This window comes from Eleutherodactylus coqui, chromosome 6 (assembly GCF_035609145.1).
Source record: "Eleutherodactylus coqui strain aEleCoq1 chromosome 6, aEleCoq1.hap1, whole genome shotgun sequence".
Lineage (NCBI taxonomy): Eukaryota > Metazoa > Chordata > Amphibia > Anura > Eleutherodactylidae > Eleutherodactylus > Eleutherodactylus coqui.
In genome coordinates, this window is record NC_089842.1 from 127,472,871 (window position 1) to 127,494,578 (window position 21,708).

The 21,708-nt window shown below is 42.5% G+C and overlaps 1 protein-coding gene across 2 annotated transcripts in view; it reads left to right on the forward strand.

Moving 5' to 3' along the window:
• The window catches only part of PTPN21 (protein tyrosine phosphatase non-receptor type 21), a 55,035-nt gene extending 34,850 nt beyond the window's left edge, over positions 1-20,185 (forward strand). The window contains exons 9-20 of one of the 2 annotated variants that reach the window (XM_066607586.1): positions 1,356-1,443; positions 3,048-3,124; positions 5,202-5,303; positions 6,039-6,093; positions 6,916-6,997; positions 7,555-9,020; positions 10,086-10,226; positions 10,992-11,213; positions 11,300-11,428; positions 12,718-12,952; positions 15,469-15,629; positions 16,754-20,185. In XM_066607586.1, the coding sequence (XP_066463683.1) occupies positions 1,356-1,443; positions 3,048-3,124; positions 5,202-5,303; positions 6,039-6,093; positions 6,916-6,997; positions 7,555-9,020; positions 10,086-10,226; positions 10,992-11,213; positions 11,300-11,428; positions 12,718-12,952; positions 15,469-15,629; positions 16,754-16,882 (2,887 nt within the window). In that variant the 3' untranslated portion in view covers positions 16,883-20,185. The remainder of the gene's footprint in view (positions 1-1,355; positions 1,444-3,047; positions 3,125-5,201; positions 5,304-6,038; positions 6,094-6,915; positions 6,998-7,554; positions 9,021-10,085; positions 10,227-10,991; positions 11,214-11,299; positions 11,429-12,717; positions 12,953-15,468; positions 15,630-16,753) is intronic. The other variant, XM_066607587.1, reaches the window with a different exon arrangement.
• Positions 20,186-21,708: the final 1,523 nt, after the last annotated feature.

Here is a 21,708-nt window from a genome sequence, read left to right on the forward strand (position 1 = left end):
ATTTGGGCTTGTGGATTTTGCAAGCGTTTTTTTTCCGCAGCGCTTTTTCACTTTTGTCGCGTATTTGGTGCGGTTTTGGCTGCGTCCATAGAGGTCTATGGACAAAAAAACGCTGCGGAAAAGGCCAAAGAATGAACATGCTGCATCTTTTAAAACCGCGACGCAGTTGCATTTCCACACTGCGGCTCTGCGGAAAAAATCCGTCCTGTGAGAATAGCTTTTTGGCAAATCTCATTTGTGCTGCATTGCACTGCAAACGCAGCAGTTTTGCCGCAGTGCGGATATGCAACGGCAATCCGCGGCAAATCCGCCCTGTGTGACCCCCAGCTCCACTGTTCACATCCACAGGCTGAAAGGTCACCCTGACCTAGCCCTGCTTACACAGCTGAGGTTTTGAAACAATTTATCAGTGTAGGTAAGAGTTAGGCCCAATGTCCATGGGCAAATTTTTGCTGCGGAATCCGGAGCTGGCGTTCCGCTCCAGATTCCGCAGCAATAGCCCTCCATAGCATGCTATGGAAAAATGGTTCTAAATGTCCATGAGCAGAAACCAATTGTGGATAAAATCCACTCGTGGATAAAAAATCGCTACATGCTCCATTTTCCTGCAATTTCTGCATGGAGGGCTTCCATTAAAGTCAATGGAAGCCGTCTGACCTGCAGCCCATCCGCAGTTGACGTCTCAGACAGGAGGCAGATTCTGCAGCGAAACAGGAGTTAAAATAAAAAGTATACTTTGCATGTGCGCTGGCCAGCACTTCCGTACACATCCACAGTACAGAAAAAAGAAGACCTGGACAGGTACACAGGGCTACCGGCTGTGGACAGGATAGGATTCCGCTGCGGGCTACCACATGTAGAATCCGACCCACCCGTGGACATGAGGCCTTGGGTAAGGTTAGTAGTATGGAGTCCAGCACTGGAGAAGGATTTCTACTGCTTCAAGCCATGAGAGAATTTTCTACAATGATACATTGTAACAAGTCTGAGTGTTTACATAAAAAAAAATCCCCAACCAGTTGAATAAACTACCGCGACATGTTACAAATTTGGTGACTGAAGCTCATATTAGAATATCTGGCTCAGCAGAATGTGTTCTTTGCATACACAAATTTGCCGTTTTGGACTGGACATCAGGAAATGAGGGGTTATAATTCTTAAAACATCAGATTACATGTGGAATTGTGAATTAAACTGTGGATGTGACTGGAGAATAAGAGGCAATATCTGAAAATCAGTAGGAAGAACATAAAGCGTAGTTACAACGCCTGGTAGCATATATCTAAATTGTAAATTGAAGGCCTGGGTCTGCACACTCACTGCAAAGCACTAATCTTGGATTGTTTTGTCTGCAGGTGGATGGACATCACTAACATGTCCCACAACAAATCGTTTTTCACTTTGGAGTTGGCCAGTAAGGAGGAGACGATCCAGTTCCAGACTGTAAGTATTTCCATCTGGTTCTGAGGAGTTGGGGACATTTCACACAGCAGAATTGGTCTTACAGAAGGTACCACTATGGAATTCCTTAGCAAAAGCCTCACTACCCATTTTCATGTAGAATTGCAGGCAGATTAAGACCTTTTTAATTTCTCATTAAAATCTGCAGGTAGCCATGTGGATATTGGTGTGGAACTTGCCACGTATTGTGGTGCGTCTTGCAAGCCAATTCCATGTGTGTGAAAGGTCCCTTAAGAGGGTTGCAAATATTAATGTCTGGGTCTCTCTTGCATTGATTGTGAGCCGCTTCACATCTGCACTTTAAATTGCCAGCTCTTATCACAAGGCTCCTTGTTAACAATGTATCTCTTCTCAAATGATGCCACACAGTTTAGGTGTACAGCGGATATCTGGTATCATTGTATAAAGCCGGTTCAGAAGCCTCAGAAGCTCTGCACAGGGTGGTTATTGGCAGTCTTTGACAGCTCATACACAACTGCAGTTACAGGGGGAACTCTGTCATGCAAACACCTTGCCAGCAACAAGATTGTGGATGGCTGTTTGGTTATGATGGCAGCCTGGGACCTTGTGAAGGCACCCAGGTCTACCATGTATTTCTGCTTATTAAGCTGCACTTGTAGCATGCCATAATAGATTTGTCTGCAGAAATACAATATATTCTAATACTGAATGATTGTAATATATTGGATGAGCGCTCAAACGATCACTAGCTCATGTCACGGATGAAAACTTTACATTTAAAATCCTTTTTTTTAAAACAATATAAATCGCGTACTCGCTACAATTGCTCAGATCATTACACCACTGCAAGAACTAATTAAAATGAAATTTAAATCATGGTCTAAATTACCTCTTTCGGTAGCAGGTCGTATAAATCTGGTTAGAAACATGCTAATACAACCTAAATGTCTATATACACTGCAACCTTTGCCAGTAGAAGTCCCAATAAACTTTTCTTCAATCCTTAAATTCCCTCCTTACTACATTCATCTGAGGCTCATCCCACTCTAAATTGAAACTATCCACTTTAGGGCTCCTGTCAACAGGCGAATTTTCACTGTGTTCCCCGCAGCGATAATCTGGACGTGGGGAAGTCGGTGAACACTTTCCATAGCAACGCTTTGGAAAGCAAAGCCCCCGTGTCCATGAGTGGAGAATCATAGGGATTCTCCGCTAGCGGCCGGCAAATCGCGGCATGCTGCAAATTGCCGCGATTCTCCGCAGTGAGAATAGTGAGTGCAGCTCTGGAGTATAATACAGGATATAACCCAGGATCAGTACAGGATAAGTAATGTAATGCATGTACACAGTGACTGCACCAGCAGAATAGCGAGTGCAGCTCTGGAGTATAATACAGGATGTAACTCAGGGTCACTACAAGATAAGTAATGTCATGTATGTATACCGCTGATTTTTTTCCATAGAGGAATTCTATATACAACAGTGGGAATCGGGGGTGACTGGCGCTGTACACTGTAGAAGGGTGACAAAGGGTCATCAGTGTGAGGACATGTAACTTGGCCACAGCTTCAGGTGAATCATCAGTGTTCCGGTTTCCAGTAACCTTTCCTCTTTTGTTCCCTTAGGAAGACATGGAAACTGCCAAGTACGTGTGGAGGATGTGTGTCGCCAGGCACAAGTTCTACAGAATGAACTGCAACCTGTGAGTAGACACATACATCAGCCATGCCAGAAAAATACCAAGTGCTCCATTTCTGTTATCAGCTGTTTCAACCTGGGAGAAGCTTTTGTTGCATTGATTCTAGCAGAAGACTATGAAGGGTTATGAATGGATGCTCTGGGGCAATCTTAACTCCTTTGTGGCACCCGACATAGATGTTCACAGAGTTTCTATGAAGCGGATTCTAGAGCTGAGCTGCTCCATGTGCAGCGGGTGTTGGCTGTCTTTGCAGCAGCCACAATTGGAGACTGCTCCAATCGCAGCTGTTAACTGTGTGTGTTGGGGGTGGATAGCAGCTGGTAGGTGGAGAAAGAGCCATTTTTTTCTCTAGCAAGATATATTACGATGTTCTTTCTTTGCTTGTGCAGTTATATAGAATGTTAAGGAAAAAAAAAACAAGATGCGTTCATCAAGTTTAACAACTGAGGGATGGGAAGGGAGGGAACAAAGGAAACTATGGCTGTCAAACTCTAGAAATCTTGACCCCCCCCCCCCCCCCCTCCCTTCCCCCATAAAGCATGAGCCAAACAGGGAGAAACCTGATGACAAGTGACAATCCAAATTCTATACATTTCCTTAAGAGTTACTTATTTTGCTCTAAGCCTTTTTTTTATAGCTGTGACCAGCTATTAAGGTATTTCACAGTTCTTACTGTAAAGAAGCCTTGACACCTTAAGCTATTGTACCTTTTTTTTTTTTTCTTCTCTCTACATGGATGGAGTGCTCTTGTGTCTTCTGAAAAGATGTTACATGGAACAGTTTTTCACCATGTGTTTTATTATGGGCCATTTATGTACTCCTATTGGTAATCATGTTCCCCCTTAGATGTCTCTTCGCAAGACTGAGTAAATCTTGTTTTAATCTTTCCTTATAAATTTAGGCCCATTTACATGGGACAAATGTCAGGCAAACGATGCCCGACACTCGTCCCTCTATGTACTCTCTCCCATGCTGCTGCACAGGAGTGAGTATCGCTGGCTCGCTCAGCAGGGGGCTGGGGTGGCTGGAGGAGATTTCTTTCCTTGCTCTCCCCCTGCCCCTGTCCATTCACTTTAGCAGCGGCTGTTCAATACTGAACGGCTGTTGTTTACACTGAATGATCATCGTTCATGATTTTATGCAGCTTAAAATCCTAAATGATGATCATTCAGTGTAAACAGCAGCCGTTCAGTACTAAATGGCCGCTGTGTTAAGTGAATGGAGAGGGGCGGGGGAGAGCGAAGAGAGAAATCTTCTCCAGCCGTTCCGGCCCCTTGCTGGCCACTCTGTTATCGAGCCGGCGATACTCACTTTTGTGCTGCAGCTCGGGAGCGAGTATGGGCGGGGACGAGTGTCGGGCATCGTTTGTCCGACATTTGTCCCGTATAAATAAGCCTTAAGATTCTCCATGCCCCTTTTAATGCATCACAATTTCCTGCTATCCTGAAAGTGTGTTAAGACCTAATGATTATCTTTTAAAAAATCATTAAAATGAATGAAAGTGAATGATAAATGCGAGCCAACAAATGAATGACGAACGAGAATCCATTCAATTTCAGCCGGCATAAAAATCCTCGTTGGCTCGTTCACATCACATTGTGTTTAAACACTTCTTGTTCAGTGTTTCACATAGGGAATATGAACCACTGAATGAGAAGTCAGTAAGAACTGAACGATTCTCAAAGATGATCTGCCTGTCTAAACAGGCTGTACGAGCGCAAATGAGCTGGTGATGATGTCACCAGCTCGAGCAAACGAGCCATGCATTTCTTTTTGTGTGTATAAGAGCCATTAGAAGCTGCTGGTTGACATTGCATGCTGTTATTCAGCCTATGACTTACAAACCTGATGATAAACCTTCCGGGTCTTGAGTTTTCTTGCCCTGTATATGCCAGTACAGCTCGTTGCATTTACCCTGACTCTTTAGGCTGCGTCTGGATGTAGAGTCCTCAATCAAAATGCAACATTTAAGCGATGGGGTCCTTCAGGTTGTTGCCAGATGAAACGTTGGGCTGTAGCACAGAGTAGTTCAGCAGTGTCTCTGTACTTCTTCTTGATCTTTGCATCTGTTTATCCTCAGTGATTCCTCGGATCCTCCTTTTGTGGACTCTGTCCAGAAATTTTCCTCTCTTCTCTCCTTCCAACGCTTTCCAATTCTGTCCCGTCCATCACTTCCTAAAGGGTGAGCTGGAGAGATCTTGCCTGGACTGGGAGTCTGTAACTTGCATTGTACCTGCCCTGTGCGCTGCATGATCTGCCCTCTTTATCATGTCGCAGCTGCTATAAGCTTATGTACCGCATGTTTGAATATGTCTTGTAGTGCAGAGCTAGCGAATGTTTTTCCATCTGCCCAGAGCCACTATTAGTCACAGCATGCTGACACTATTCCTACAGCAGGCGACATGCATGCAGCTGCCTAATCCAGCCTGTATAAGTAACATGCGGCTAAATGATGTCCTTTGCTATCAGTAGGACTGTTTACAGCTCCCAAGTTGTCATCAAGCTCTCCCAGACACCTGAACGGCAGGGCTGTCCAGTGATGCATTGATATAAACCTCACTCCAGTGTTACTGCATAACTAAGCAAAAGTCTGTGAAAGCTTTGTGAAACTGATTTGATTACCTTTGCAGCTCTTATGGGAGTTATCATTCAGCTATCCCAGGCTCTTGAATGGCAAACCTGCCTAGTAATCAAGTGAGTCATACCCTGTTAACTGTATAAGTAAACAGAAATTGGCATTCAGGAATCTAGGAAAGTTGGGTGATGAACTTTTTTTGGATTGGATTTGGGGGAGGGGGACACTTCTCCAATAAGAGACAAGATAATGGTCTATGTATTCTATACTCATTTTGCTTGTATCCATTCTAGTGACTTTTTATACATAGAATGTTATTAATTAGCATTTACTTTATTAAAGGCAAACTCCGGCAATAAATCCGGTGCGGCGGCGCTCATCAACAAGAATGTCATTGGTAAGACCACATATCCATAACTGTCATCAGTGTTTCTGTCAAATTTAGGGGTTGTGCCAACACTGACCGTTGGATAGGGAATAACATTTTTGATTGATGGAGCTCCCAGCAGTTGGCTAATGGGAATAACTTTCAATGTTGGCATAACCCTTTTAACTGAGATGCCAGGATAAAGCAACTGGAAATGTGAATAAAGTATTTTAATACTATATTATATTCAGTGATGTTAATTGGGGGGCGGAGCTGTGACTACCTCTCAGACAGTCTTAAGGCCCATTTACACGAAGCAATGATCGCTCAAAAATCACTAAAAAGCGATAGTTTGAGCGATAATCGTTGCGTTTAAACACGCGGCCATCGTGTATGCTAGCTGATTGTTAAATTCAAGCCAGCATAAAAATCATTGTGCGGTCTTATCAGGACCACGCGCTGAGTTCTCCGCGGGTAGTGCTGAAAGCATTGTTTCCCGTAGGAGAACAAAGGAGCTGAATGCAGATAAGAGCCCTCCAGCTATTAACTGCATTCAGCTAAGGCTTCATTTGCATGCTAATAAGCTATTAAGTAGCGGAGTAGCTATTTAATAGTTTATGCAAAATGATCACTCAAAGCTGTCACTCACACTGTCGTTTGAGCGATTATCGCTCCGTGTAAATGGGCCTTTAGGATGAAGAGGCTGGAGAGGGATCATTAGTGCTCAGCCACATTTTGTCAGGGAACATCTGTTTCATAAACACTGTACTCTCCAGTTAGCTAGCGCTGGTAACATTTAGGAATCTAGTAACTTGTGTTTATTTCCAGCTTGTGATATTGTATATCTTGCAGCCAAAGCACCAGCCATACATGATCCCCCCTCCCCAGATGCATTACAATGGACACTACAACGAGCCCTACACCTCCTCACAGGGTAATGGGAGTTTTTTCATCTACTGTTATTGATTATGATGGTGGTCACACAGTTATTGATGATGCCAAGTTTTTCATAGGTTTTAGCCTTGCATCTAGTTACTGTATGCTTTGCTAACCCTGAACTAAAAAAGCAGTAGCATGCAGTTAATTAAAGCTTCATTTGTGTAATAGAGCTACTAATCACAGTCAAAATATGCTTAACAAATCATCATGCGGTCCTCTTTAGTGTGTGATATATTATATATATATATATATATATATATATATATATATATAATATTTTTTTTTTATATATTTTTGTGTGTGTATATATAAATCAAAATATAACATCTCTTGTTTTTTTGAGACTTGCTATTTTATTTTCTTACTGGAAGACATTGCAGTGATCATCCACCAAGCTCAAATTGCAGATAACATGGAGCAATAACTTGCTCTCAAGTCGATCAATTGCATTTAATAGCTGGAAACTATCTTGCGGTATCAAAGCCAGCCTGCAGCCACTTGAGAATGTTTCCTCCTTGGTTGTAATGCCTTTGTTTGTTTTTATCATTCCAGACAATCTGCCAGTGTTTGTGAGCAATCAGAATGGTTATTACTACCACTCCCAGACCAGCCTTGACCGCAGCCCACTCGATTACAATGGCAGAATCCGAAATGGCAGTGTCTACAGCGCTCACAGCACCAACTCTCTCAACACTCAGCAACACTACATGCAACCTTCTCCCATGTCGTCTAATCCCAGTATCACAGGCAGTGACATCATGAGACAGGAGTACATCCCCTCCCACCGGCACAGCGCCCTCATTCCACCTTCTTATCGTCCTACACCGGATTATGAGACTGTCATGAGACAGCTGAACAGGGGTATAATGCATACTGACAGACAAAGCCATTCAATGAGGAACCTCAACATTGGCAACTCTTACGCCTACAGCAGACCAGACGCCTTGGTTTACAGCCAACCGGAAATCCGAGAACATGCCCAGTTTGCTTCACCTCCATCTCATCACTATCCTTTCAACCTGAACTATAGTTTCCACAGCCAGTCACCATACCCTTACCAGGCAGAACGACGACCGGTGGTTGGTGCGGTCAGTGTCCCTGAACTGACCAACGTACAGCTTCAGTCTCAGGATTACACGCCCTCCAACATTATGAAAACTCAGGTGTATAGGCCTCCACCTCCGTATCCCTACCCACGGCCAGCCAATAGCACTCCAGATCTGACCCGCCACCACACAAGTAGCAGTAACCCAGATCTCATTACAAGACGTGTCCATCATTCTGTCCAGATGTTTCAGGAGGACAGTTTACCTGTGGCTCATTCTCTCCAGGAAGTCAGTGAGCCGCTGACCGCAGCCCGTCATGCCCAACTACAGAAAAGGAACAGCATTGAAATAGCTGGGATTACTCAAAGCTTTGAAGGCATGAGGGTAAAAGAACGGACCACGTCTTCATCTGCAGCTAATATGACATCTCAAAGGATCATGCCAACTGACTCTCAATCTAATATTTACGTTGAGCGCACAAAAGAGGAACAGGGTGGCGAGCACGAAAGAGGACGATATGGTCACAAGAAGTCTTTGTCAGATGCCACTATGCTCATTCACAGCAGCGAGGATGATGATGAAGAGAATGATGAAGACCACAGTGCCAGTGTTTCACAGACACCACTCTATGACCGATCTCAGCTGAGGCCGGTGATTGAGACCTACACTGATGAGTCCGAATCCAACTACCCCTACAGTTCAATGCCTGTCAATCATCTCCATATCTATGAGCACAAGCCACTCGAGGTGGAGAAGGAGCGAAGAGTGACCGCTGTCAGCCCCGTGCAGTTTGGTGGTGAACAGTTGACCGGTAGGAGAAGCAATGGATCAATTCCACCTTCAGTATCGGAGTCTGACCTCACGGCTGTTACTGTGCGGTACCGAACAAAGAAGGAACCTGTGAAGAAGAGACCTGTGTCTGATGTCCTGTCTGGAAAGAAGGATATTGTAGAGGGACTACCGCCCTCAGGAGTGAGTACAAATCAGATGGAGCTCCACTCAAGAGTGGGTCCAGTGGAAGTTGTGTAGAGTTAGAGCAGAGCTTCACTTTTGAACACCCATTTTTACACCCACATTAAATGTTTAGTAAATTCTGCTTAAGATCCGTGCAAGATAAATACAGCAAACTTCTACTCTAGTCACATCCAAACCTGCATTCATCAACACTTTGCTAACACACAGACCAATTACATATACCTCAGCAGAGACTGAATGGTGAGGAACTTTCTTTTTAAAAACGGAAAATTACTTGATCTAACCAATACATCTTCCATGATGCACCACAGCAGGATATCCTTTGCCTGAGAACAAATTAATTTTGGAGTGAATCTCCGGAAGCGACTAGGTTAAGACATGTGCTTCTCATTTGCACTACATTTTGGCAGTGGCAAAGCAGCAAATTTGAGCTGCTTTGGACATGAATGGAGTTTAAACTGCCACTATCATTAGCCCTTTGAATACAGACATCTCAGGCCGGCTTTACATGAGCGTAAGCGCAATTGCGCATGGCTTAGCGCAACTTTTTTTTGCCCTATAAACTAGGCTTTTTTGCGAGCGTATCGGTGTACTTTTTCTGCACGCGGAGCATGTTTGTTTGTTCGTGGAAGAAAAACGCACTGATTGAAATGGCTAATTATGTACAGTTTTTTTTGTTCTCTATCCCAGCGGAATTACGCAGTATTTTATGCACCTCCTTGCGTATTGTGTGCACATTCATTGGCTACTAAGGGGTGCTTTTAGTGCACTAACACGGAGACACATAGAACATGTTCTGTCTTTTTTTGCGTTGCCGAAAATGAGCAGGAAAAATATGCACATGTGAACAAATGCATTGAAATCAATGGGTTCTATTCATTATGTATTGCGCACAAATACATCCATGTAAAGGAGCCCTTATAGCCGGGATTAGAGATCTAGGGCAAATCTGTGCCAGTGCGAGACATCACCTTGTATCCTTTAATATTGAGTTTGGGGGTATATGCTCAAATGAGAGCAATTCAGTTGCCTCACTTTTTTGTTTTTTTTCCTTTCTTGTAGGGAATGAAGAAAGGGAATCGTACAGAAGCTAGAAAAATGGGTCCGCTGAAACTTGCAGCGTGGAACGGGTTATCTATGCCTCGCATGCCCCTTTTGGATGATAAGAGGGAGGAGCCAGCCAGAGCATCCAATGATGAAAGGGTAATTTTATTTTTATATAAGAACTAGACAGGACAGTAAAGGGATGGTGTAGTCTTGTGTAAGTAAAGCTAAAAACATTGGAGGAGACTTAAGAGCTGTTTACACAAGACTATTATCACTCAAAATTCGTTCACACTAACAAAATTGAGCAATAATCGTTCTGGTGCGAAGAATTTCTGCAATGAATTTGCAGCATTTTTATAAAACGCTGCAGATTTTGATTTTGCAGCATGTCTATTTATGCGGTGGAATTCAGCCCTTGAAATACTAGGGTTGAATTTTGCAGCTGCGCCACAAATGAAAACGCAGCCAATTCTGCACCATTTGGGTGTGGATTTGGCCAAGGAGGAATTGTTTTCAGGTATTCTGTTGCGGAATGTCTGCAGTGATTCCAGCATGTAAGAAGGTGGCCTTACATGTATTAGGTCTGTATAGATGTCTCAATTTACTGACTGCAAGCAGAGATGTTGAATATCTAAGAGAAAGGGGGAATTTTATAATTTGTGAGTTTTATGGTGGACATCGACATTTGCAACTTCTGTCCACCATATTTGTGTGGTGATTTGCAACTTTTTGATCCCTCCAGCTACAGTAAAAAAAATAAGAGGGACGTGCCTCTCAATACAATTGCTGCCTCTTACTCCAAGGGGCTTTTGATTAAAGCTGCTGTATAAACCTCCCACAATGTTTTTATTCTAAAGTAGTAGTGATACGGTGGGTCATTTTTATTGACCTACAATTGTGACTTTTCTGCTGATTTCTCAGTGCAAACTCCTTGAGGAGCGACTGGAACAGGGTATGGTCTTCACAGAGTATGAACAGACCCTTAAGAAACGGCTGCCAGACACTGAGTGCACCATCGCACGGCTCCCCGAGAACGCAGAACGCAACCGATTCCAGGATGTGCTGCCATACGATGACACCCGGGTGGAACTAGTGCCAACAAAAGAGAACAACACTGGTTACATTAATGCCTCTCACATAAAGGTAACACCAGGCTAATCTCGGGTGTCTTAATTATTTGTCAGTTTTGTTCTTCCAGCTATGATGAGCACATCCCATCATTTCCACAGGTGACAGTCGGTGGTGTGGAGTGGGATTACATTGCTACGCAAGGTCCGCTGCAGAACACCTGCCAAGACTTCTGGCAGATGGTGTGGGAACAGGGAGTGGCTATTATCGCCATGGTAACACTAGAAGAGGTAGGTCTTGTGGGAGGAAGGTCTGATAATACAATCTGCTCCTGTAGAATAGGAGCATCCTGACAGCTTCAACGTTATATGTAACCAGTGTCATGGGCAATCTGCGATCTTCCTACAGGAAATGTTTTCAAAGTTATCTGGATTGATTGTTAAAACCTATTCTTTAGTACAAGCACACACAAATATAGCCCTTTTAAATTACACCTGAGTTACAGCCTGTGTCATGCTTCAGAGCTGAAATCTCCCAGCATTCTTTGGTTGGTCATTGTCTGCACACAGCTTGCTCTGGTAATTTGCATTCTGGAAACAGATGTCGCCAATATACACTAAACAGGGTGCTGAAAGGGAGATGAAAGACCTGGGAGTGCTAGTTGACTGTAGACTCAATTGGAGCAACCAATGCCAGTTAGCTGCTGCAAAGGCCAATAAAGGTTTAGGGTGCATTAAAAGAGGTATAGGGGCGAGGGATGAGAACATTATTCTTCCACTATATAAGGCACTTATCAGGCCCCACATGGAATACTGCGCACAGTTCTGGTCACCGGTGCTCAGGAAAGATATTACAGTGCTGGAGGGGGTTCAAAGAAGAGCAACTAAATTAATAACCTAAATGGGAGGACTGGAATACCCAGAGAGGCTATCAAAATTGGGATTATTCACCCTGGAAAAAAGACAGCTAAGGGGCGACCAAATAACTATGTATAAATACATGAGGGGACGATACAAGGATCTCTCCCATGATCTGTTTATACCCAGGACTGCGACGGTAACAAGTGGGCATCCGCTACGACTAGAAGAAAGCAGGTTTCATCACCAACACAGAAGGGGGTTCTTTATTGTAAGAGTAGTGAGAGAGCTGGTGATGGCAAAATTGATAGTAGTTTAAAATGGGACTAGGGGCCTTTTTTTTGTTTCTTTCTAGAGTGCTATGATATTACAGGATATAGACATAGAATTTTTCCCCCAGAATGCGGGTAAATTGGCTTCTGCCTCACAGGGTTTTTTTTTTTCTTTTGCACCATCCTCTGGGTTAACAAGGTGGGGGATGGAAACAGGCTGAACTGGGTGGACATTTTGTCTTTTTTCAGCCTAGCATACTATGTTTGAGTGTAATCTAACCACCGGACACTGTACAGTCACCTGCCACCTTGAATTATAAGAGCTCCAATAAACTAAATAAAGGGGTTTCTCCTCTACCAATGCTCCATAGCCACTGCCTTTATGGTTTAATTGCAGATCATCATCAGTAGATGCATAATAATCTTTCCTTGATACTTTCTCCCTTCCAGGAGGGCGGCCGAGAGAAGAGTTACAGATACTGGCCACGTCTTGGGTCAAGGCACAACACTGTTACCTATGGCAGGTTCAAGATCACCACGCGGTTCCGCACAGACTCGGGCTGTTATGCCACCACAGGCCTTAAAATAAAGCACCTTCTGACTGGTCAGGAAAGGACTGTGTGGCACCTGCAGTACACAGACTGGCCAGAACACGGACACCCAGAAGACCTGAAAGGATTTCTATGTAAGTGTAACAGGAACTGCTTCTATATTCTCTGTGATATAATCAGGAACAGCAACTGTGTGTGTATGTATGTAGACAGAGATATTACACATGAAAGAATACAGGACTTGATGTATGTAGAGTAAAGTGCAAATCTTCACCCCTTAGTGACCATTTTGTGCCTAAAGCCCTATTTACACGTAATGATTATCGCTCAAAATGCATTTAAACAATAGCTTTTGAGTGATAATCATTCTGTGTAAATGCTTCCATCTTTCACTCTTCGGCTGAAAGTATGCAGTGAAAGCAGAAAAAAACTATGGACCTGCACTACTTTGCTCATCAAAGACCTTTTAGATCTCAGAAATATATAATAGTCAGTCTCAAATTTGAGACAAAAGAGTTTATTAGTACATATAATAAAAGAGGTCAAAGCCTCATATGATGAAATACAACACCTGGTATATCCTAGCGACGCGTTTCGGCGTATTATACGCCTTTCTCAAGCATAGGAAAACATAGACAAATCGCAATATATATAGGGAACAGGTAAATCACAAGGTGACCTCTTTTATTATATGTACTAATAAACTCTTTTGTCTCAAATTTGAGACTGACTATTATATATTTCTGAGATCTAAAAGGTCTTTGATGAGCAAAGTAGCGCAGGTCCATAGTTTTTTTTTTCTGCTTTCACTGCATATTTGTATTATCCGACCTCTTATGAGGAGCGGAGCATTGTTGCGATCTGCAGCTCTCCAGTGATCTGGATGATCTTGTTTGAATGATCCAACGTTTTTTCTGGATAAAGTAACTGCGATAAGCCTACCTGGACATCAGGTGCTGACATGATCACCTCAGGGTGACATGTCTGGCACCAGGTGAGTGATTATATTTTATCACATCAATCACCGTTTAAAAGGTGCTTGGCGCTCTCCTTAATTTTGATCTCTTTTCTTCGGCTGAAAGATGATTTTTAGGTGAGCTTAAAATCCATTGTTCAGTTGGAGAGAGATAGCAGGGACCGCACTCTGTATTCTCCATGGGAGCAGCTGATTACATTGTATACAGCTGACAGCATGTGGCAGCCCATGGGAAGACAATGCAGCTGAATGCAAAGTCCAGACCACATGCTGGGATTTGCAAACAGCTGCTGGAGGCTCATTTACATGCAAATGAAGGTAATAAACTGCTAATGGACATTAGTGTCCATTAGTAGTTTATGTAAAACGGTCAATCTTTAAATCATTTGAAAAATTGTCTTTGCATGTAAATGAGCCTTTAGTGACCAAGAGTTTTTTTCTTCTTTTTCATTGACTTGTTCTGAGAACCCTAACCTATTTTTATTTTTCTGTCAACATAGTACGAGGCCTTAATTTTTGTAGGACAAACTATATTTTTTTTCATGGCACCACTTTGGGGTGCATAAAATATATTATGTTTTTTATTCATTTTTGGAGGGATGGGGAAAAAAAACTGAAAATGTACGTTTGCTTTCTTTTTTTCTTTTCTTTATGACATGCTAACCTTCTTTTGTAGTTCGGTACAATTACAGGTCTTATTTTTTTGCGCAGGTTTTCTTTGGTATGGTCTAGCAGTACATGCAACTCTTTGGTTGCCTTTGATTGCATTTTCTGAGAGGCGTATAGATTAAAAAGCAGTAATTCCAGTATTTTTTTTTTACCATTGTTCACGGTGTTGGATCAATAACCTGTTTTTCTAGTTCGGGTGATTTACAAACAGCGATATCTATTTGGTGTAACAATTTTTTAAAAATCTTCTCCATAAGAAGAGGGTTTTGTAGGGAAACTTGTGGGGGAGGGATGGGTGGACAGGTACACTCCCCCCCTCCCCCCCAAGGGGACTTGAAGGTACATTAGTTTGATCGTTGATATACTATACTGCACTACTTATGTAGTATGCCTATGAGAACCCTTCTATTATAGACTGAGATACATGGCAGATCAAGAGGTCTGCCATTAGGCTGCCATGGCAGCGCATCGTCATGTGATTAGAGCATGGGGTCCGCATGAGTGACAGAGGGAGCCATCTCCTGTCAACTGCTTTCGTACCGCATTGTTGTTGACTGCAGCGTGTGAGGTTTAAATAGCAGTTATAGTAGGATCCTGGCTGTGAGATAGCTGAGCCCTGGCTTGGGACTTCCATACTCGTCTTGGATCGTGTTTTTATGGTGGCCTACCTTAAGGCCTCCCATTGAATGCTGTAAAAATGTGTATTGGCGGGTACTAAGGGGGTCAGCAAAACATTGTTTTTGTTTTAAAATACATACACAGAGCTGCAGTCACAATTCTGCTGGCATTTTCTCTTTTCAGAAGATTGTATTTCTTAGATATTAAAGCACATACAAACCACATATTAGTAACCAGCAATAATTTGTACTTTATACTTTGGATGTAACCAGAGGATTTTCCTGCCCTCTTTTTATAAGCACCTATAAGACCATCTTTGCCAGATCTCTCGTACATGATAGCCTATTATTGTTGTAGTTTTACTACATTACCTTTGTTCTTTTACAGCCTACCTAGAAGAGATCCAATCCGTTCGTCGGCACACAAACAGCACGAGTGACCCCAACAGTCCAAACCCCCCTGTGCTTGTTCACTGCAGTGCGGGCGTTGGTCGGACGGGGGTGGTCATACTGTCAGAGATCATGATTGCTTGTCTGGAACACAATGAGGTGAGGACTTGCAGCAGTTCCTGCATCCTTGTTTTTAAAAGGTGGTTTTATGTAAATGAAGCTTTTCTAAATTTCTCCTATACTGGGAGTGAGTTACTAAGCTAAATACTCCACCTGGCAGCGGCTCCACGGATAGGCTCATACAGGCTTTGAGGTAGATTTTACTAATGTAATTGTGCCTAAAGCTTGCCATAAAATTCGACACCTAATGTTTAAAACTATTTTAAGAAGCAAATGCACAAAATCAGACAACGGCTTAGTAGGAAAGCCTGCTTTTAAATGTGACAACTTGACCAAAAGGTTGCTGCACACTAAGGCCTCATGCACACGGGGCAAATTGAGCAGCGGATTCCATGCTTTTCAACAGGCGTGGGCAATCCGCTGCTCAATATGCCCATAGATGTGCGTGGAGATTCCTCTCTCCATGCACACATGCGGATTTTGTCTGCGGTCGCTACGTGCTGAAAATCACAGCTTGCTCTATTTTAGAGCCGATATATAGGGACAACTTCCATTGAAGTCAATGGAAGCAGTCCATGCCGCGGCATGGATCCACGTCATCATCTAGGCGACAGCTCGGGGAAATCTGTACTGCGCATGTGTGTCGGCAGCACATCCACATTACAGAAGCCAAAGAATTGGCACGGGAGAATTCAGTGCGTGCCCCATGTGCATGCGGCCTTCGCCAACCACCAAGTAGTATAAAATTAGACTAAAGTGTCTAAAGATGCCCCTTATTATTGGCATTAGCCACTGGGATAAACCTGGTGCATTGCTAAGACTGCCTAGTTTTAAAAATGCCTAGTTCTAAAAACAAAATCACTCATTAAAATTTGAATGAGACCATTCAGTGTAAACCTGGCCAACGATAGAATGAGGATTCATTTGCTTATTGTTCATTGTATGCAGGCTTAAAAATCATTCATTCAGTCCTTCCCATTTACTGGTGAAGCATTTATCTGCCTGTATAAACAGGCTGCATGAATGAACGATAAATGGCTCTGGGTACGAATACCCTACGTTGACTCTATAAGACAGGATTAGTTAACCTGCCTCAATGTTTCCCTTCAGATACCTTTTTACGTTTTGGCTCATTGTTTTCGCGTTTTCTCTCTCTGTTTTAGATGCTGGACATCCCTCTAGTTCTGGACATGCTGCGGCACCAGCGGATGATGATGGTGCAGACAATCGCTCAGTACACTTTTGTATATAAAGTCCTGATACAGTTCCTGAAGAACTCCCGCCTTATCTGACCCCTGGATTAGAGACTTGGCCACAGTCACGCTACTGTAGATAAGTTGCTGGGCAATTTACTACTGGCTGCACGTGGCTTTGGATGACTGCAGTGAACCACTAATTTTTAAGGAGCTCTGGGTGGTCTTTTTGGATGGGCAACTAGGATCTCCCACAGACACCAGAATCTGAAATGCGTCATCCAGTCCTGTACAGTGCCGAAGCTAAAACCATTCAAGTGCCAGGAAGAGCTTCAGCCGCTTGGTGGCACTTCAGTCTGTAGTTACATGGCTGCTGTCGGGGTGAAGGACTCCACACACAACAGTATTACTCTATACAGCTGATTTTACTGGTTGAAATCAATTCTGATGTTTAAAGCACTTTTTGTCTATTAATTTTTATTTTATTTATGATGTTTCATATATCTTAACCTCTCCTCATTTTACTAACCCATTGCCTACAATTAGACCTGAGTATATTGGGCAGCAGGAGTCCTGAGATGACCCATGGGAGATGTGAACATGCAGTTTGGTTTCTAATGCAGGAGACTGAGTTGGGGCGATCTCGGTAATAAAACCAAGCTGCACGGTGGTGGAGTCCTCCATATTGTGTGACGTATGTCAGCGGTTTAATTGCCTGTGGTGTTTTTTATGTTTCTTTTACTCTGGCCTCAGCTGTTCATACAGGAAGTGGTGCAGTTTTGTACGCCCTTCCACCCACCGCACCCCTCTGGATTTTATAATAGATATCTGGCAGAAATGCGTGAGTGTTACTCTTGTACAGTCAGGTGACCTTGAAGTGATTTGTATATTTTTAGGCTATTTTTATGGAGAATTGAGGTTTTGCCTAGAGAACAACTGTTTTATATTGATACAAATGTCTATTTTATAACGAGCGGTTGTGAAGTTTTTACTCGAATGTGTTGCCTAAAGTTCCCACATCTCATGAGGAGGAGCGTGGTATGTTGGTTTGGTGGATGTGATTGAGGTGTTAAAGTAAGTTAGGATTTGCAATGAATGGTCTAACAATTCTGTATATTTTCTTACTAAAAGATAAGAGGTGAACAGAGGAATGGAGCAGCTTTTTCTGGAAGGAGAGGAAAGCTAAGTCTTAAACATTTCACTTGTTGCAGTTACAGAGGATGTTGAGTAATTGTCAATATTTAGCTGTATTACTTGAGCTAAATAGTCTTACCCTCCAGTCCCAGCTAAAGCTGCATTCCCTAGCCGCCTGTAGAAGTAAACTGTGGTCCACACATCTGCCAGGCAAGCTCTTTCAATGTAACTGGCCTGTTGGATTTTTGCCACTGCCCTTCCCTTTAGTAACAGGTATGCTGAATTGTGAAAGCAGCTCAGGTTGTGACTGGAGTAGAAGGCATCATGTAACTTAGGTAAAGAATTTGCAAAACTGTTAAAAGATTTTCCATAATCCAAATCAAGTTCAATGCATTGAAGGGATGAATACTGTATATAGTGTAAACTTGGAACCGGATATGAAGGAGAATGTGTGTGTGATGCTGTGAGGTACAATGGGAAGCGCAGGTTATTCTAAGAAAATGGGGTGCAGTTAAGGCAGTGGCTTTATTAAGCTTTGGGTTTGATAGCATCTAATATTATGGTTAGAAAATGTTACATCCAGTCTGTCATGGTTCATCATCTAGCTTTCTTTTCATTTATTCTTAGTAGCTTGCTATTCTTCATTCCTTTTGGCAATGGGCTTATCAGACCCAAGTAAGGCAAGAGCAAGTTTTGTTTTTTTTAATACACCATACAAAAATCAGTATTTTACTAGTTTTTTTTCTTTACGTTTATAGAAAATAGTCGTGTAGCTACCTGAAATCAATGCTATTGCAAGCTTTTATATCTAGAGATTAATATTCTAAGTCCACAAGGACGTATCATGAAGAGGCAGACAATCTTATCTCAACAAGCCAGGCCCAAGGGGTTATTGCTATCAGTTGATCATATTAAAAGGTGTCCTCAGCTGTGGCCTATTTGTTCCAAAAACTTCTGACTGGGACTTGCAGAAATAACCCTATTCTGCTGTATGCAACTGATATCTGCAGCACATGACTATATACTTCAGGTCAGTTGGTTCGCAGTTGTCTAGCACAATTCAGAAATATACAGCCTGTGCCGCACACTAACTCTATGTACAGGACTTGTACAAACTACGCTGCTGCTAACCAAATTACAAACCTCAATGGATTTTCTGTGTGGTACAAACTACTACTGGAATTCATGTGGTAATTAGGCAATTGATATATCCAAATGCACTAAGGCAAATTCCAGACAGCATCAACAAAAGTGCAGTTTAAATGTTTTCATGAAATGTGCAGCTCTTGCAGAGACATTGACTCTTGTGCACTCACAATACTAAATGGAGGTAAGAAGAATAAGCCATTACTAAACTGCTGTTGAGGGCTCTCTGTACCCAGAGCCACTGATTCTGGATGTGATATTTATTTAGTGTTGATGCTGGAGAGTCACTAAAAAAAAACAAAAAAAACCCACCTGATCTTGTAACAGTTGATGTCTGATAACGTGCAGTAAATTAATATTCACATCTCAGACAACGATGGCTGATATAGATTACTAACTCATATGCCATAGACACCATTGGCTGGGTTTACAGACTTTCCATAGAAGTGTATGTGAGAGCCACAGAAACTGTATAGCACAATCAGTTCAGAGGCGAACTAAAGGACGACCCCCGTTCTGGCGATTAGTTGTGGGTCTTAAAGGTGAGAGGCATCTATCAGACATTTTATGAGATGGAAAGACCCCCTTAAAATTAATGGATTGAAGTTTGTTTCATGGTTGCTTGAATTTAAATCTAGACCAAAAGATAGTCAGAAACCTGGTGAAAGTTACAGCTGTACAGGAGCTGAGATAAAGACTTGTAAGTGAATATAAAACGTGGGGTTACAGTACACAGCACCAATGCTGAAGACCACAACATCCAATCAAAAATGTAAAGTGCCTTGCAACATTTAGCACAAATATTTCATGTGATGCTATTGATACATACAATTCATCTCCTTCAGGATGTCTCCAGGGCTTAATTTTGGGGAGTGTTTCCTGCACCCCATCTGTTCTTCTGTAATGTTGGAACACTACCTGAAGGTATCAGTATTTATTACGACAGAGCTGCAGCACTATTCTTTTTATTTTTTTGAGTTCATGTATGATATTGTATAATCAGCACAGCTCAGTGTACAGACTGTGTGAAAATTCCCATTTAACTAAATCTGTAATATGTGGTATTTTATGCAAAAATGAATATAGTATATTTTTGCCATGGAAATAAAATATTTGGAGCAATTATGAGTTCTGGAGTCTTTGCTCTGTACAGCACAAGAAGGGTGTTGCACCAAGCAGCAGCTGACGACAATATGAGCCTTAGGGCTCATTCATATGGGTGTATGAGTACACCGCTGCAAGTATCGCCATGTTGTACTCATCGCAGTCCCTATGGCTCTGCCGGCGGAAATCACATAGGGCTGCAATAGGCACTGCGCATGCCTGGGATTGTGACTTATTTATTTTCTTTATTCCCCGCTCTGAAGAGTGGGACTCCATATTAAACACTGTCTAATAGGGGGCATTGCAGACAGCGCAGTGTTTGAATACGCAGCCCATGAAACGCATAGCGAGAGCATGCTGTGATTTATTTCTCCTGCATTTTATACGCAGGGTGCCCTCACAGTTCAAACGCAGGTGTGAATGAAAGTCCCTAGCCTCTCATTCTCTCCATTCACCGTGTGTTACACACGGGAAATACACGGTGACAATACATGAATGAGCCCTTAGTCATACATAGGATGAGTAATTCCACCTAAAACTTTATTAAAATCTGCACTGCATGCTGCTCCATTTTGTCCAGAAACATTTTGGCCAACATGCTGGCCCGACCCCCACTATAATCACTGAGGTCTGGTACATGCCCGTGTGTTTATGTTCTGCTGCAAGATAAGAGCTGATTAACAAAATAAAAGTGCAAGAGTAAAAGATGTCTAGGCTGTGTGTACAGTACAACTCTGATCCATTAAGACCCAGGTATTACTAGTAAAGGGCCATTGACATGTATCCATCGCTAAAAGCGATAAAAAATGAGCAATAATCGTTACATGTAAACATGAGCATCAGACACTTCTCGTTTCAATGACTTAAGGTGAACTTAAAGTCCATAGTTTATCTTGACCTTAGTAAAGCATAGCATTTGACAAAGTATCTCATACCATACTTTTAAAAAATGACCAAATATGGGATTGACAAGACAACTGTTAGGTGGATTCAGAACTGGCTGAGTGATTGTACTCAAAGAGTGGTCATAAATGGCTGCACAGACAAGTGGAAGAATGTATCGAGTGGAGTACTACAAGGCTCTGTCCTTGGCCCAGTGTTGTTCAACATTCTTATAAATGATCTGGAGGAGGGAATTGATGGGAAACGGATCAGATTTGCCGACGACACAAACTTAGAGATATCTAACACTAGGGTAGAGAGAGTATTCAAAAAGATCTAGCAAAACTTGAACAGTGGGTGGCGACTAACAGAATGGTATTTAACAAGGAGAAATGCAAAGTCCTACATCTGGGCAAGAAAAGTGAAAAAGCACATACAGAATGGAGGGAATTGGGCTAAGCAGCAGCACATGTGAAAAAGACTTATGTTCAGTCTATGATCCATTAGTATACCTGAGTCAACAATGTGATGCAGAAGCAAAAAAAGCAAACACAATTCTGGGCTGTATTAAGAGAAGCATAGAGTCTAGATCATGTAAGGTCATTATCCCCCTCTACTCTTCCTTAGTCAGACCTCATCTGGAATACTGTGTCCAGTTC